At 40.6% G+C, this 17,603-nt stretch overlaps 1 protein-coding gene across 2 annotated transcripts in view; it reads right to left on the reverse strand.

Annotated features, from left to right (window-relative positions):
* The window catches only part of ZNF236 (zinc finger protein 236), a 222,001-nt gene that overhangs the window by 152,127 nt on the left and 52,271 nt on the right, over positions 1-17,603 (reverse strand). For both annotated transcript variants that reach the window (XM_069730951.1, XM_069730952.1), the window contains exons 12-14: positions 17,133-17,336; positions 11,694-11,838; positions 6,002-6,262 (exon numbers count right to left, since the gene is read on the reverse strand). In XM_069730951.1, the coding sequence (XP_069587052.1) occupies positions 6,002-6,262; positions 11,694-11,838; positions 17,133-17,336 (610 nt within the window). The remainder of the gene's footprint in view (positions 1-6,001; positions 6,263-11,693; positions 11,839-17,132; positions 17,337-17,603) is intronic.

Here is a 17,603-nt window from a genome sequence, read left to right on the forward strand (position 1 = left end):
CGGCATCTTCACCTTCAGAAGTATCCCAAGGAATAAGGCAAGCTAGGGAACCCCCTAGTGTTAGGAACACTGAAGAAGCTCCTGGTCCCGGGTCACCCGAAAGCGGAGTCGTGACATACAGCTTGTACTCTCCGTCTCTACATAGGTGAAACAGAGTGTGCAATTACACTCTGTTACCCAGAGACGTTCATCTGAAACACAAAGAAAAAATGGTTAGTGCCTAACCTAAGACAGGTCTGAGACAAACCTTGCCTCCAACTAATACTATAAAAAACTGAGGAAGCTTGAATCTAACAGACAAGGTATAGTCTCCGGGGGAAGAGTCAATTTTACTTAAATGCAATAATAGTGTCAGCCTCCAGGTGGCAGCAGACTATCCCCATGGTTCCGCGTCTGCCAATGAGACAAACAAGAAAGAGGTTTAAGTGCTCTGAATAAGGCTTCAGAGCACCCAAGTCCACCAATTGCCAGTACCGTTAGCTAGAGAATTTATTATTATTATGGGGTTCCAATGGTAACATTTTCTGTGCAACTCAATGTTGGATATGCTTCAGAATAAACTGATTAGGAAAGTATGGGTTTTTAACAATCAGGATTAAAGAGAAGAGATGCCAATCCAGCATGCCAGTGCAAATGCAAAAGTAAATATGGAGTCTTTGAATAATCTTGATGCATTAGGCAATAAAAACGTAAATCCTTACAACTACATAAGAACCCATATAAAACATCTGGCTAAAAGATCTAAAAACACTGTAGCTGCAAACTTTGTGAAAAACAAAATTTGTGTTAAAACTTTTTCCACGACTGTGGTGGTGGAATTATGTATGGAGGAGAAGGGAGAGATGGCTACCAGCTGAACAATGAGTAACAGCTATATATTGTGAATGGGGCCCTTCAACGGCTCTATAATTTCCAATCTCCCAAGTCCACTGCTTCACTACAATGTTTGCTCTGTCCTTCATTCCTCATATTAAAGACCTTACTGCCTCCTGCCACCTCAAAAACATTGCTCAAATATGCTTTTCTCTCAAATTTGAAACAGAAATGTTACAGTATGCCCTCATCATCTCCAGACTCAGTTCTTCCCCTCTCTCGTTAGTCTCCAAGACATCTGTGCTTCCCCAATATTCTGGAGCTCGCTACCCCAACCGATCAGACTATCAGTAATTTCTGTTCTTCTCAGTCACTTCTCCTCATCTATTAGTCAGTCCATATTTATATGCAGTGAAGAAGGCCTTCAATTTGTCAGTAATTCCAAGGCAAAAATCAACATGGGTCAAATGCATTGCAATAGGTAAAATAAAAAACTTAGGTAGGTCTGCAACATATTCCTTATGTTCTTCAGCCCTCAAACATACAGCATAAAGATGAGGTTTTGCAAAACTCTATTAACATATATTAAACTAGGTTTTCTTGAAGAAGGAATGTGAAAAGTGAAGTCTGCACAGAGAATCCACACTAACGCCATCACATGAGAATGTGGCATTAGGGTTCCCAGCACTTTCCCCTCTGCAATGAGTCAACATTGTAGAATGATATTCTCCAAGAACTCTGCATTGTGTTGTTCCTCAGTAATGATGAGCGAACATGCTCCGATAAGGTGTTATCCGAGCATGCTCATGTGCTAACCGTGTGACTTCGGCGTGCTCGAAAAATATGTTTGAGTCCCCGCGGCTGCATGTCTTGGGGCTGTTCAACAGCTGCAATCCCTGTATGTGATATGGCTGTCAAACAGCCACAAGACACGCAACCACGGGGACTCGAACATATTTTTCGAGCACGCCGAAGTCACGCGGTTAGCACATGATCATGATCGGATAACACCTTATTGGAGCACGTTTGCTCATCACTATTTCTCAGCTATTCCTCTTGGAAATATATGAATAAATTGAGAACTGGGCATTCAAATATTGCTGATTAATAGAGCTACATGGGCATTTCTCTCCACGATCTACAACTGTCAGCACAGTGTCTGAGTGCTTAGAGACACAATAATGAATGACAAGAAAAGCCACTTTAGAATAGTTATTTACATGGAATTGTAATTACCCCCAAAAAATCGGGAGAACTGACAGGTTGTCCATAACCTTTTCTAATTTAATGGCCTGTATATGCTGTAACAGCCAATCAGTAGATACAGCATTGACGCATTATTGGGAGCCACTCATAGAAGTTCTATTTGTTTTAGTCCATTAAAGGGTTTTTCCACTCCTTTTTTATTTCTCAAACAGTCCCAGTGTGCCATAAAAATAATACAAACACCAAAAGCCTTTAAGCACACAATTACAAGCCGAGTTTATACATCATCTCCATTGATGCCCGTGCAGAGGTAACTGTATGTATGCGCTTGCTATTGGGAAAATTGCAAGATGTTGTGTTTTTATGATTTTTTTCAACCGAGATGCATTCCCTATTATTTCACTGGTCGGGAGACCAGTGGCCGGTAGTGCACTGCGGTCCAATCTTGGCCTGATTTGTATGGACGTCTGAATGCGCCCCAAAACTGCAGATTAATCCGTCAGTGTAACATGTGGATTCTGCTGCGATATCCATGCGGATTTGCTACATCCAAAAAGGGAAAGTCAGCGATAGAAATTGACATGTTGCGGATTTGGAAATCTGCATCCAAAAAATTTTCATCCTAAAATTTGCTACTGTATTTCAACGCCACAAATCTGCAGGCAAAATCAACAGCTTTTCTATTCTGTGCCAGTACCTTTAAAGTTTGTCAATAAAAAAAATTTAAAAATTTTGACCTACAAGTGGGATGACTAAGTACTGCTTAAAGAAAAGGAGACCACTTTAGGTTGAAGACTGAGCAGATTTAGTTCTTTGCTAGCATTAATCTGCAATCACCCCAAAATCTTCTCTGATCCAGTATATGAATAAAGAAGAAAAATAGGAAAATTGCTTGAAATCTCGCAGCCAAAGTGACACGAAATCCTAATGCAAACACTTACTGCACAGAGTCTGAGAGAAAGAGGCCGAGCTGTAATCTTAATGGTTCCGATTATATGAGAACACCACTTGTTCTGGCTTCCCATGTCAACATTTCACCTAAGAACCATGTTTGCCTTTGGATAAGATATATTTGGTTGTGTTCTTCACTGTAAGCAGAGTGGGTCAGATTACTAGACCCCTGCTCCTTCTCTCAAGCTGGATACACTCAGGAACACATGAAAGTCATTATTTAGGGACATGTGTATGGGAATAAAAGCAATATGTTGCTCTAAGCTGTCACAAACACTCCGACTATGACAAAACACACAAACATCCTCAATAACCTTCATACGCTATGCAGAGAAAATGTACGCGGAGGACAATAGTAACAGAGTTTAGTAATTACAGCAACTGTAATTAGGGTGGAAAATAGTAGAAAAGGCCGTGCAACTAAGGCTTTTATGGAAACAGAAAGGACAAAAAAAGCACACAAATATACCGTAATTTTCCATCAGTACAGCACTGCTTTTAGATTTTAGTTGTGCTCTATGGGTAAAAGCCTTGTGCTCTGATTTACAGTGCCTTGAAAATGTATTCATGCCCCATGAACTTTTCTACATTTTTCTCATGTCACACCCACAAACTTAAATGTATTTTATTGGGATCATATGTGATATACCAACACAAAGTAGCAATTATTTGTGAAGTGTTAAGGAAATGATACATGGTTTTCTAAATATTTTAAAAACATAAATTTGAAAATTGTGACATGTATTAGGATTTTATTCATGGGTATCAGACTACAGGGAGCTGAATACAGAGCGACCAATTGCCTCCAAAAGTCAGAATTAGTAAATTGAGTCCACGTTTGTGTAATTTATTCTCAGTATAGCTACAGCTGTTCTGTGAAGGCCTCAGAGGTTTGACTGAGAACATTGGGGATCAAACAGCATTATGAAAGCCAAGGAACACAACAGACATGTCAAGGATAAGGTTGTTGAGAAGAGTAAAGCATGGTTAGGATATAAAAACATAGCCCAGGCTGTTAACTTCTCACAAAGCACTGTTCAATCCATCGTCCAAAAAGGGAAGGAGTATGGTACAACTGCAAACTTACACAAGGCATAGCCATCCACCTAAACTTACACTATAAGCAAGGCGAGCACTAATTAGAGAAGCAAGAGGCCCATGGTCACTCTGGAGGAGCTGCAGAGATCCATAGCCCAGGTGGGAGAATTTGTCCACAGGACAACTACTAGTGAAATATACCACAAATCTGACCTTTATGGAAGAGTGACAAAAATAAAGACATTTTCAAAGCAAGCCACAATAAGTGCCATTTGCAGTATGCAAAAAGCCATGTTGGGGACACAGTTTGCATGTGGAAGAAAGTGCACTGGTCAGATGAGACCACAGTAGAACTTTTTGAGCCGAATGCAAAACGCTATGTGTGGTGGAAAACTAACACTGAACATCACCCTGAAAACACCATCCCCACTGTCAAACATGGTAGTGGCGATATTATGCTGTGGGGAGATTTTTCTACTGCAGTCATGGGAAAGCTGGTCAGAGCTGACGAGAAGATGGATGGAGCTAAATACAGGGCAATCCTGGAGGAAAACCTGATGAAGGCTTTAAAAGACAGGAGAATGGGGCATGTATTCACCTTCCAACAGGACAATGAACCTAAATATACTGCCAGAGCTACAATAGAATGGTTTAGATCAAAGCAAATCTGTATGTTTTATGGCCCAATCACAGTCCAGATCTAAATCCCACTGAGAATCTGTGGCAAGATGCTCTCCATCCAATCTCACTGAGCTAGAGCTCATTTGAGAAGAAGAATGGGCAATATGATGTGTAAAGCTGATAGAGCTGATAGAGACATACCCCCTTATAGATGTTGCAGCAGTAATTGCAGCAAAAGATAGTCCTACAAAGTAGGACTGAACACAAATGCGCATCACAATTTTCAGATTTATGTTTTTTAAAATTATTAGAAAATCATGTATTGTTTCCGTTACACTTCACAAATGCTTGCTCATTTGTGTTGGTATATCACATAAAATCCCAATAAAATAAATTTATGTTTGTGGGTGTAAAATGAAAAAAATGTGGAAAAGTTCATGGAGCAGGAATACTTTTTCAAGGCATTGTAATACTGGCATTAACTGAGTTTACAGGTTCAAGAAAACCACTATTCACCGGCTGCAGAAGGTTTTCTAAACAAAAAAAACTGCTTTACGCTCCCTCCTAGGGTCCAGGTCAGAGTCTCTGCAGCCAAACCTGGTGTCTGTGATTGTCTGCAGTGTTGATGTCACTTATAGACTTTGTTTTTCTACATAGAGCTTAGAAGAATTCAGCTAGTCACTTTTCCCTGCATGAGTCATCCCTGAAAAAGTCCCTGGAAGAGGGGAAAAATGGAGTAGTTAGGTTAGGATTAAAGAAGGGGATGACTTATGCAGGAAAAATTGTTCCTGTTTCTATATAGAGAAAAAGAAGAATTATCTGGGTAGAAAGGGAAAAAGAGCAATTGTAAGTACAGAGTGTCATATAACATGATGGCTGCATTACAGTGTGTCCGTAAAGTCATGGTGCACTTTTATAGTTTACATGTTGGTGTCCTTTCTCTGGCCCAAATATCAGACTTGTTCATGAGGAGAGATAACAAGAACCAATCAAACAACACATACTCATTTAAGGTGCTGCTGAGCCCCCAGCCAGATTAACCCCTGATAAACTGAACTCTGATAATACACTGCCAGGTCTGTGATATCATGCAACCACAAGCTTATGCTATTGTTTGGATGTGTGTAGGGCAACAAATGGAGCCCACATCGAACTGCACTGAATGCACTAGGTATGAAACTGGGAGAGTTTTTCTCTTATTAGGAGCAGATTTCACATTTCTATCGTTTTTTGTTGCTTTCCAGTGACTGGTTAAAAGTGCACCATGACTTTACGGACACACTGTATATTAAGAGAATAAAAACGTTTATGGGAGGAGGAGTGCTTCTTTAGAATCAGAATAGAAACAATAATTCTCTTGGGTGATAGTTACCTGTGAGTTTTCATGTGCTTTTTGCAATTCAGAGAGGTTTTAAAGGTTTTCTGACAATATGGGCACATATATGGTCGTAGGTCATTATGAATGCCCATGTGTCGCCGCAGGCTGCCACCAGTTGTAAAAGCGCTATTGCATATAGGACATTTATGAGATCTTAATCCTGTGTGAGTCCTGACATGAGCTTTTAAAACGCCAGATGATGCAAAGCCTCTTCCACATTGAGAACATTTAAAGGGCTTCTCACCAGTATGAGACCTAAGACAAAAAGAAAAGTAAAAGGAATTTATGATTTTCTTGTAAAATTTCATCAAACAAATTTTTTGAAGCCACATCAGTGATCTCTTGATTTGGGTTTACAGGCATTTTTAACAGAGTGGCCGCTGCAGGAAATGCAGTATTACATGGCAGTCATTCTGATGAAGGGGAATTAGTTGGTTCCCCAGCGGAGACTTAAACATTTATAAGAATTGCATCTTAAAGAAAACAAAAAAAAAGATTTTTATTAATAGGAAGAAATCTGGTGTAAAACACTTTGCTTAGTTGCAAAATTTTGGCGCAACTCAAGGTATATGCCAGTTTTGCAAAAGTGGGTGAAGATGGGGTGGTTTGACGGTGGCTCATCTAATTCATGAAAAGCTGGGGTGCATCTTATTTTAGAAATATTACTCAGGTGCCTAAAGATTAATGGCGAGGTGGATGCCACTTCCCAGATGTGCCCGATTCGCTTAGGGGTGTCTCATAATGAAGAGGAGCAATCATATAAAACCCAAAATATATTTATTAGAAAATCTAAAATGCCACCAACCTGTGGCCACACCTAAGAAACAAAACACACAAAAAACACAGTGCAAAATAAATGTAGGGGAACAAGACAATCCCTAAGAAATATACCTGTACTGATAGCTGCCTAACAGCGGGGGTTGGCGCCCTAGGGGGAACGTTGTGGCGCCCCCACTCAACGATGGCTTACCCTAGGGTCCCTAGATCGCCCTAGTGGTACCAATGGGTCCCTCTACCCACACAATCGAGAATAAACTAAAGGAACCCCTGGACAGCTAGACAGATGACACACCTACCAATAGGGAAGCCTGGACCCCAACACCGTGCATATAAAAACATATGAGAACATGTGGTGGGCTTGTGATGAGTATTAATGATATCCTATAGACACCTGAACGATCTTGCTAAAAGTCAAAAAAATGTTGATATTGGTATATATCTTGTAAGAGTACCAAACAATTAGGTCGTGCAAAGCAAGGTATTCGCTAGACATTAATCACATGATAGGCTGGCTACCTGATAAGTACATATTTGCCATATAACCCTGCGCCTATATGCTTTAAGCAATGGAGAGAAAAAACACTAAAACACAGCGCCCTATGATGTATAAAGAGCTGTGCAGATGGTACTCATCGTCAGGTGTCACATCATCATCCCACTGCTGTCATTCGCCTCGACACGTTTCGCCCCTCTGGCTCATCAGGAGGCCTGATCAATCTGTCATGTGTCTCGATAGTAGAGGATACAAGTGAAGTCTGATGCCATTTACCTCCATTTAAATAAAGTCCCGCCGGGAACAGCGTGTAAGTCCGTACTTCCTGTGCACAGCCCCGGAAGTAGTCATGAAGGTGGGCGTCTAATGGATTCTCTGTTATTGCGCCTGCGCATGGCGGCCCGCAAAAAATTACAGGAGGCGTGCCGCTTGCGTGTCACCTAGCCACATAGCCACTATATGAAACCATCAGGTAGTGGCACCTGGTTGGAGAGGAGACCGTGCGGTTTTTATCGCTGTGGGAGTTGTCAACTGTGTAAATGGATGAAACCTAATAAGTCCTTCACAAGTTCCTCCACTGGAAAGGTTTTCTTTCAGCGAGACTTCTCCAACTGTAAATCCACAGGGGTTGTGTATATGGCTTCTTGCCGGTGTCCCAAGGACTATATTGGTAAAACAATTAGGGAGGTACGTCGGAGAGTAGGTGAACATCTCGGAGACATAAGGCATAATAGGGACACTACTCTAGCTAGACACATGAGACTACAACACCCTGGAAATCCAACTGATTTGCGGTTCACAGTCATCGAAGTGGTAAGACTTAACCCTAGGGGGGGTAACTTCGATAAGACCATTCTTCAAAGAGAATGCGAGTGGACCTTTAGAATGGATACGATGACCCCAAAAGGTCTGAATGAGCAACAATCATTCACATGCTTCCTATAATGGTAGCACCCACTTGAATACCTGACACATGTGAACAACTTGCATGCTTGCAGTTCCAGAATTTAATTATGAATGTTTGTGGGACCAAAAACAAGATTACTTACGCTATGCTTCGGTTTGTTGATTTCCTCCTTTATGGGGGTTTTATACACAGATCTGTGTGGTTTGACATCTAGAAATAGAAATTCCTCGGTTTTAAGGCTCCGCTGGGAAAAGGGTATATATGTTTGGGACCAGGCCTTTTTAAGGTTTATTTTGTTCCACCAATCCTCTGCAATTAAAAGGTCCCTTACGTAGTTATGGGGCTAAGGGTACTATCTTGTGATAATGAATAAATGGATATTGGAAATGGTGGGGTATACGTTATACGTTGTATATATTAATATTTATCGTTTCAACAATATTGTCTATGATATGTGGCATTATATAGGCTACATTTTCAGTGTGTGTACCCGGCAATATCTAAAATAAACTCGTTTTACACTGAACCTGTGAAAATAGAGTTTAATCTGTAAGAGATAATGTACAGTATATCAGGCCTGGGATAAGGTATATTCTCATATCTTGCTGCCTTTGTAGCATTAGGTTAATGTATTGGCTTCAATGCGCTAGGTGTGGAGCGTTGCTGCTGTAGCGCACCATGTAGCTATGACTACTGGGATGCGAGGTACATAATAGATAGGGTGTTAGGTGCTTTCTGTGGCTTAGGATACGCCTGCGCAGAAAACACCTTGTATGTGGCATCCGCCCAGGTTAAGATCTTACCGATGGGCGTCATGATATTTATACATGGGCGTCTCAATGTTTCTATAAGAACGCCTCGCGCAGGCGCCAGAACGCACCCAGTACCTAGAGATTGCCGGCAATGGTAAGCCAGGCGGGGAGGGGCGTTTTCACCCCATGCGCGTCATGTTGCGCAGGCGCAATACCTAATAACACCTAGGCTAGGTGACACGCAAGCGGCACGCCTCCTGTAATTTTTTGCGGGCCGCCATGCGCAGGCGCAATAACAGAGAATCCATTAGCCGCCCACCTTCATAACTACTTCCGGGGCTGTGCACAGGAAGTACGGACTTACACGCTGTTCCCGGCAGGACTTTATTTAAACGGAGGTAAATGGCATCAGACTTCACTTGTATCCTCTACTATCGAGACACATGACAGATTGATCAGGCCTCCTGATGAGCCAGAGGGGCGAAACGCGTCGAGGCGAATGACAGCAGTGGGATGATGATGTGACACCTGACGATGAGTACCATCTGCACAGCTCTTTATACATCATAGGGCGCTGTGTTTTAGTGTTTTTTCTCTCAATTGTTTAAAGCATATAGGCGCAGGGTTATATGGCAAATATGTACTTATCAGGTAGCCAGCCTATCATGTGATTAATGTCTAGCGAATACCTTGCTTTGCACGACCTAATTGTTTGGTACTCTTACAAGATATATACCAATATCAAAAACATTTTTTTGACTTTTAGCAAGATCGTTCAGGTGTCTATAGGATATCATAAATACTCATCACAAGCCCACCACATGTTCTCATATGTTTTTATATGCACGGTGTTGGGGTCCAGGCTTCCCTATTGGTAGGTGTGTCATCTGTCTAGCTGTCCAGGGGTTCCTTTAGTTTATTCTCGATTGTGTGGGTAGAGGGACCCATTGGTACCACTAGGGCGATCTAGGGACCCTAGGGTAAGCCATCGTTGAGTGGGGGCGCCACAACGTTCCCCCTAGGGCGCCAACCCCCGCTGTTAGGCAGCTATCAGTACAGGTATATTTCTTAGGGAATGTCTTGTTCCCCTACATTTATTTTGCACGGTATTTTTTGTGTGTTTTGTTTCTTAGGTGTGGCCACAGGTTGGTGGCATTTTAGATTTTCTAATAAATATATTTTGGGTTTTATATGATTGCTCCACTTATTAGCTCAATACTGTTTGATATACGTTAGGATTTTTGTGTCTCATAATGAATCAGGCACATCGGACTCCAACACACCCTCTAATCATGACTAATGCCAATCTTCAGGAATCTTGGCCATTGAGTAGTCTTCCATAAGACAGGTGTCTATAGCTGCCATCGTGCTTCAGCTAGCAGCTTCTTTTTCAATTTAGGACATGCACTACCAACTCATTTTAAGCAAATATAATACTATTCCAAGGGTACATGAAAAGCATATTAGGATCTATTATTTCCCTGTATATAGGGCACACTACACGATCACCATTTTTACTGCTGTTGACTTACTCATGTATGGACAGCTGGAGCGAACAGGTCAGACAGATGAAGAGAGGCTTTGCCATTTATCATTTGTTCTAGTTTCTGGCTGCTGGAGCAATACCATCAATTATCGCCTTACATAGCATATGGAGAGCTGAATAATATGAGATTGTGAAATAGGATAACCATTGCAACAGAGACCTTTACAAGCGCAGTACTATTTTACAATTCTGACTATTCATCTAAGTTGACGTGAAGAGGAAGAAGGTTTTCAGAAAAGTCTGCAATAGTAAGCAGAATATTTTTGGCGGTTAAGGTCATATTTCATTTGGTCTGTTCAATGAGGACCCCTGAGAAAGTCATTCGAGTATGGTGAAAAGCGTGGGTTAGGGGCCCCTAAAAGATGGCTCAGAACATTGCTCTACAAATTTCTTGTTTGATACGGCATTGTTGCCCAAATTGTGTATTGAGAGTATGCAATTTGCAAGCCATGTATGATGGTCTCTGGCCTCATTTATGCCTGGAACCTTGACTCTTGTGTCTATGGATAGTTTTAATTGTTTCTAGATTTCTGTGCATTTACATGTGAATAAAGTACAATCTTATTGGATATGTGCTCTTTAACGTTTTGCTTTTTTTAGGAAGTGACTATGTATTCATACACTAGCTGGCACGCTCACCGGACAGCCATCATCAGAGAATGACCTATGGTTTAAAAAAGTTGTACCCTTTCAAATAATGCTCTGCCTCGGCTGCAGTTTGTTAAAAAAAAAATAGCAAACCGAGCTGACCTCACCTTTCCCGGGACCACTAGTAAGTCTCTGACACTGCTCAAAGTGTTTGACATTGGAACGATGCTGACGTCACAGCGCAGCAGCCAATCAGTGAACTAAGCGGTTCTGCCAATGTAGGCGAAACACCCCCCTTCAGTGGCGCTGAGCTCATCGACTGGCTGCCGACCCATCAGTGATGTTTATCATTTCTGACCTGTTTAGCTACATTATATATATATATATTATATTTAAATATAGCTATGAAATATGTTTATTCTCTCACTCACCTAATTAAAAAAAACCTTATATTTGAATTTATTTTTTTATACATTTGGTTACATGTATACTGATGTTCGTATACACAAACCATAGTGATCGCAGCGCACGTCTGCTGTATTACAACAAGGAGCCTTAATTAATATATTTACAGTGTGGATGAAAGGAGTCATCTTTCTGTAAGTGTTGTTTCTTATTACCTGATGTGCTGTTTGAGGTGACAGGACTTCTTATATGCTCGATGACAGTAGTAACATTTGTAGGGTCGATCAGCTTCATGCGTATAGCTATTAATAAAGTAACTCTGGAAAAACTGACTGTTCCGTGAAATGGGCTGGATGAGGCCTAGATGAGTGAGAAACAAAAATAAAGGATAAAGATAGACACAAAGGAAAGAAAGTAGATACAGTCCATACATAGATACAGTCCATACATAGATACAGTCCACACATAGATACAGTCCACACATAGAGTACATACAGTCCACACATAAGGTGCATACATACAGTCCACACATAGATACAGTCCATACATACAGTCCATACATAGATACAGTCCACACATAGAGTACATGCATACAGTCCACACATAGATACAGTCCATACATAGATACAGTCCACACATAGATACAGTCCATACATAGATACAGTCCACACAGAGTACATACATAGATACAGTCCACACAGAGTACATACATAGATACAGTCCACACAGAGTACATACATAGATACAGTCCACACAGAGTACATACATAGATACAGTCCACACAGAGTACATACATAGATACAGTCCACACAGAGTACATACATAGATACAGTCCACACAGAGTACATACATAGATACAGTCCATACATAGATACAGTCCATACATAGATACAGTCCATACATAGATACAGTCCACACATAGAGTACATACAGTCCACACATAGATACAGTCCATACATAGATACAGTCCACACAGAGTACATACATAGATACAGTCCACACAGAGTACATACATAGATACAGTCCACACAGAGTACATACATAGATACAGTCCACACAGAGTACATACATAGATACAGTCCATACATAGATAGTCCATACATAGATACAGTCCATACATAAGCTTTTTTACCACCTAAAAAAGATATTGCTCATTTCTTACAGTATAATGTTTATCGTCCACAGTCAAAACAGGTTCCCCGCCTCTTCCATAGTAATTTTACAGTCATCGCCAATGTTTTCACAAAAAATCTGATAATGTGTACAGCCATTAAATGCTGTACATCAGTGAGGGTTCAGGATCACACACATCACCAATGTCCAATGTGATCTCACATGTATACATAATGTATCAGTAGATCATTTTTCCTACGCAGGAATGAATTTTGCTCAATGTCCAGAGTGACCCTCTGCACGAGCCCTACAATAATATACATAAAAATCCAGTAGTATGTGGCCCAGAAATTCTGTCGATTTAGTATGCACTATTAAGACAGTAGAAAACCTGTCACAAGGTCATTTTTAAGTACCGTAAGCATCTTGCAACTTGTAGATGGAATGGGAGAGTTCAGATCAGTCACACATTGAATGTGCTATTACAAGCCTTATTGGTATTACGCAAAAAAAAAAAAAAACCTGCAAAATATACACATGTCCCAGGCATTTCCTCTCTTAGACTGGGCTCACACATCTGGCTCTGTCCTGTCATGTAGGTCAGCTAGAATATTGCAGCATGCAGAGCCACTCTTGCTGCCAACAGATCCCTAACAAATCATGGTGGCAACCAAAGAAGCCCATTGGGCATCATATAGGGATCCACTGTATGAGAGACCCGGCATAGAGTTGTTGTTTCTGTTAGGAATAGTATTGCATATTCTAGCACTTGTGACTGGCAACCAAACTCTTGATGTAATCATGGTGTGCATTAATTCCTATCACTAGCTCTTCAGCATGGACAAACAGTCATATTACCCACATTCACTAAAGGTATGTTCACATTGCATTTTTACCACAGGTCAATAGCAAAATAGGGGCTTCGGTTTGAAAATCCAAAAAACAGGATTCTGGTGGGAACCTTAGTGGGACCACTGATGCTAACGAGGCAGTCACTATTCTCTATCTGGCCTCCATTCCAGTTGTGTCTGCCTTCTTGGAGCCAACACAAAGGTATGGACTGAAGTCACACAACCACAAAGTGACTCAATTTGCCACATGAAAATCAATGGACCTGTTGGGGTGTTCCTGCCCAGGATTCTGTTTATCAGATCTTCAGATGGAAGCCCCGGAGGAGTCCATGGAGGACTTCTAATGAATTATAGTGGGAAACCTCAAATTGTCAGTGTCCATTAGATGACACGTTCTAGCTATCAGTATAATGTTGGCCCAAAGAGATGAAGCAGTTTCTCTTAATGTATAAAATAAAATGTAATTTGGCACATACAGCTGATAATGGTGCAGTTTACAGCCCCATCTGTTTCATCCATATTTAATGCAATGTATATTTAAAGATCTCTCCACTTCTTCATATAAAAGTTTAGCACATTTGGCCAATAAAACTCTCACTGATCTCCTCTATTAGATAACGATTTATCATTAGCCGCTCTTCATCTGCATTTTAATACACCACGTTTATAAAGCGCTAGGATAGAGATATCCAAGTAGACACAAATGTTGTCAATGTTAAAGTGAGCCTGTCAGCAGGATTGTGCACAGTAACCTACAGACAGTGTCTGGTCGGTGCCATTATATTGATTAAAGTGATACCTTGGGTGATGAAATCTGTCTTGTGGTTGTTGTTTAATCTTTATTTTCAGTTTTGTGTTAATGATATGCTCGAGCTTCAGGGCTGCCTGTGGGGGGGGTCTTCATGTGGTGCTCTGATTAGCTATTCATACTGAAGACTGCTGACAGGTCACTGACCTGCCCCTCTAGTTCACATAATGAATATTATACAGCTCTGGTAAAAATTAAGAGACCACTGCAAAATGTTCAGTTTGTCTGATTTTTCTCTTTACATGGATATTTTTGCGTAAAATGTACATTTTTCATTTATTCTATAAACTTGTGACAACATGTCTCCAAATTTCCAAGCAATACATATTCCTTTTTTTTCTGAAAAGGATAAATTGTCAAAATTAAAAAAACAAAAACAAAACAGTGCTTTCAGACCTCAAATAATGCAAAGAAAACAAGTTCATAATCTTTTAGAAACAGCAATACTAATGTTTTAACTCAGGTAGAGTTCAGAAATCAATATTTTGTGGAATAACCATGATTTTTAATCACAGCTTTCATACGTCTTGGCATGCTTACCACCAGGCTTTCACACTGCTTCTGGCACAAAAATGTAAGCAGTTCTTTTTTTGATGGCTTGTGACTTTCCATCATCCTCTTGATTACATTCCAGAGGTTTTCAATGGGGTTCAGGTCTGGAGATTGGGCTGCCCATGACAGGGTTTTGATGTGGCGGTCTCTTAAATTTTTGTCAGAGGTGTATGTACTTACTGAAAAAAAAAAAAAAAAAATCGCTTATGCAGGCAGATGCCAGCCGTGGCTGCAGGATAATCGCATGTTTAGTGTTCTAGTAATAACTATTCTTGATGTTATTGAGCAAGTACAAAAAAAATCAACTTGAAAATGGCGCCCTCCTCACCTGCACAGTAGCAGCTATCGGTGTATATAGAAGTGATCCGATAGCTGCTATTGTGATGGCGGCGCCATCTTGCTGGAGAAGAAAAAAAATGTCCCCCTCCAAGATGGCGCCACTTGGGCAGTAGCAGCTATCGATCTCTATACACACCGATAGCTGCTACTGTGCAAGCGAGGCGGGCGTCATTTTAAAATTGATTTTTTTTTTGTACTTGCACAATAATATCAAGAATAGTTATTACTAGGACACTAAACATATGATTATGCTGCAGCGCAGGTGTCACGGCTGGCACCTGCCTGCAGAAGCGTTTATTTTTTTTCCTTCACTGTGTACATACTGTATATTTATTATGCAAACTAGGGGGCAGGTCAGTGAGGGATCAGTGACCAGTCAGCAGTCTGCATTATAAATACCTAATCAGAGCACGACATGAAGACCCCCCCACTGGCCGCCCCGGAGCACGAGCATATCATAAACTCAAAACTGAAAATAAAGACTAAACAACCACAAGATGGATTACATCAACCAAGGTATCATTGTAATCAGTACAACAACGCCGACCTGACACTGAGTGTAGGTTACTGTGCACAATCCTGCTGACAGGTTCCCTTTAAACCGGATCAGTCTCCAGATTTCGCAATACAATCTAAACACTTTGTTCACCTTCCACCTACGGACAATTTTTGTTTTTGCGCATTACATTTACATCCTCATATTCCAAGAGCCACAACTTTTTCTTTTATTTCTCCATCGGTAAAGCCATATGACGGCTTATGTTGTGTGGGAAGAGTTGGAATTGGTTTCCCATTTCCGGTAATAAAATGAATGGCGTCATTCAAAACTACAAGTGCGGTGAAATGTGGAAAAAAAAATGAAACTGTTTTTTGGATGTTATTTTCATTTTTGTTTGGGGGGTGGAAAAGGAAAATGACCCAGTAGCATGATTTTCTAAGTCCCTACAATGATGGTTATAACAAACCTATTTGAAAAGTGAAAAAAAATGCAGAAATTTGTTACAAAAAAATTTGATTCAGTATCTAAACTTGTTTTTTTGTGTGGCAAACTCAAGTCTTTATGGATGCCATTTTGAGCCATTTCTTTTTGCCTTTTTTACCGCATTGTTCTTACCAGTCTTATTCCTTATTCTTTTTACCTAGCAATTCTAACTTTTTTTTTTAACCTTCATCTTCTTCAAAGTCCTTATCCTATCGGTCAAGTGGAGACCTGGCATCATTGCATATCTTATCATTTCTGATATACAACAGACGGCATTAAAATAAAGTATTTTTTGAATGTCCCAATCTACAAAAAGTCTACAGGCCCCAATACTTTAGAGCAAAGGTATAACATTTTGGTAGACACAGCCAACTATCTTATGTGTATGGGGGAATCTCGACAAATTATGTCAGGGAAGTGTTTGCTTTTAAACCTCTTGTCCTAAGAAGAAATATTTGCTGCCTTAAGTGTCTGAGCAGCATATTCACCTCTCCCCATTGACAACGTATGTATCCTCTACAGAACAGAGCATGCATGTGTATGGGTGGGGTCAGGAAGGTGTTAGGGCATACTTCTGTGTTAGGACAGGTGCAGATGGCAGTAGATTCTCCCATCTATCCAACTATGTAAATGACACCCTGAGCAGAGTTTGAGCAGAGTGATCACAATTAATCCGATTCTCTAGGATGAGAAGATGGAGATGAAAAAAAGTCTCCATCTTCTCCATTCTGTAAGGAAAAAAAAAATCAGACATGTACACTTTAAACAAGATGGGATAAGCACCACCGGTCAAAATGTCGGATAGCACTCATCTGATTAGTATGGTTGTATGCACGAGGTGTAAGGCAGCAGAACAATCTAGGAACTGTCAAAGTTCAGAAAGTGCACAACCGGTTTTGACAACTACAACGTATGCTAATATACGCATGGTCAGTGATATGGTCAGTAACATTACGGCACAGAAGTGTGTGATTTGTCACATTCTGCTAACGAGTAAACATCACGTTACCAAGATCGGTGATGAGAATTGGCTCCTGTAATGGGATTTCTGACACCGGCACGTTGGTCTTCCCAGTGCGTACTTTGCCGGGCTTTCGCTGTTGTCGTAATTTTCTCAACTCACACTGTTTAAAATGCGAAGCAATGTGTGTTTTCCTGTGGCCTGAAGTGCGAAACTTCTTGTCGCAATGAGGACAGGCAAACGGTCGGACACCTAAAGATAGTAGAAAAGAAGGATACAAGGGGATAAACATGGAAAACTGCACTGGTATATCATAAATTATAAGTAATTATTATTAGTATATTATTAACCATGAATCAGCCAAAACAAAAGTAGTAAGATCACCACCAGGTTCAGGAGCTGTAAAGAGAACCTTTCACTGACTTATTATTTTATTCTGAGAGCCTCCTCCAATCACTGCTGCTCCACTGACCCTGGGACAGTTCTTATTATTCTTCTGTGCCCCTCCTTTCCAAAGTT

The sequence above is a fragment of the Ranitomeya imitator genome, chromosome 6 (assembly GCF_032444005.1).
Source record: "Ranitomeya imitator isolate aRanImi1 chromosome 6, aRanImi1.pri, whole genome shotgun sequence".
NCBI classification, from domain to species: Eukaryota; Metazoa; Chordata; class Amphibia; order Anura; family Dendrobatidae; genus Ranitomeya; species Ranitomeya imitator.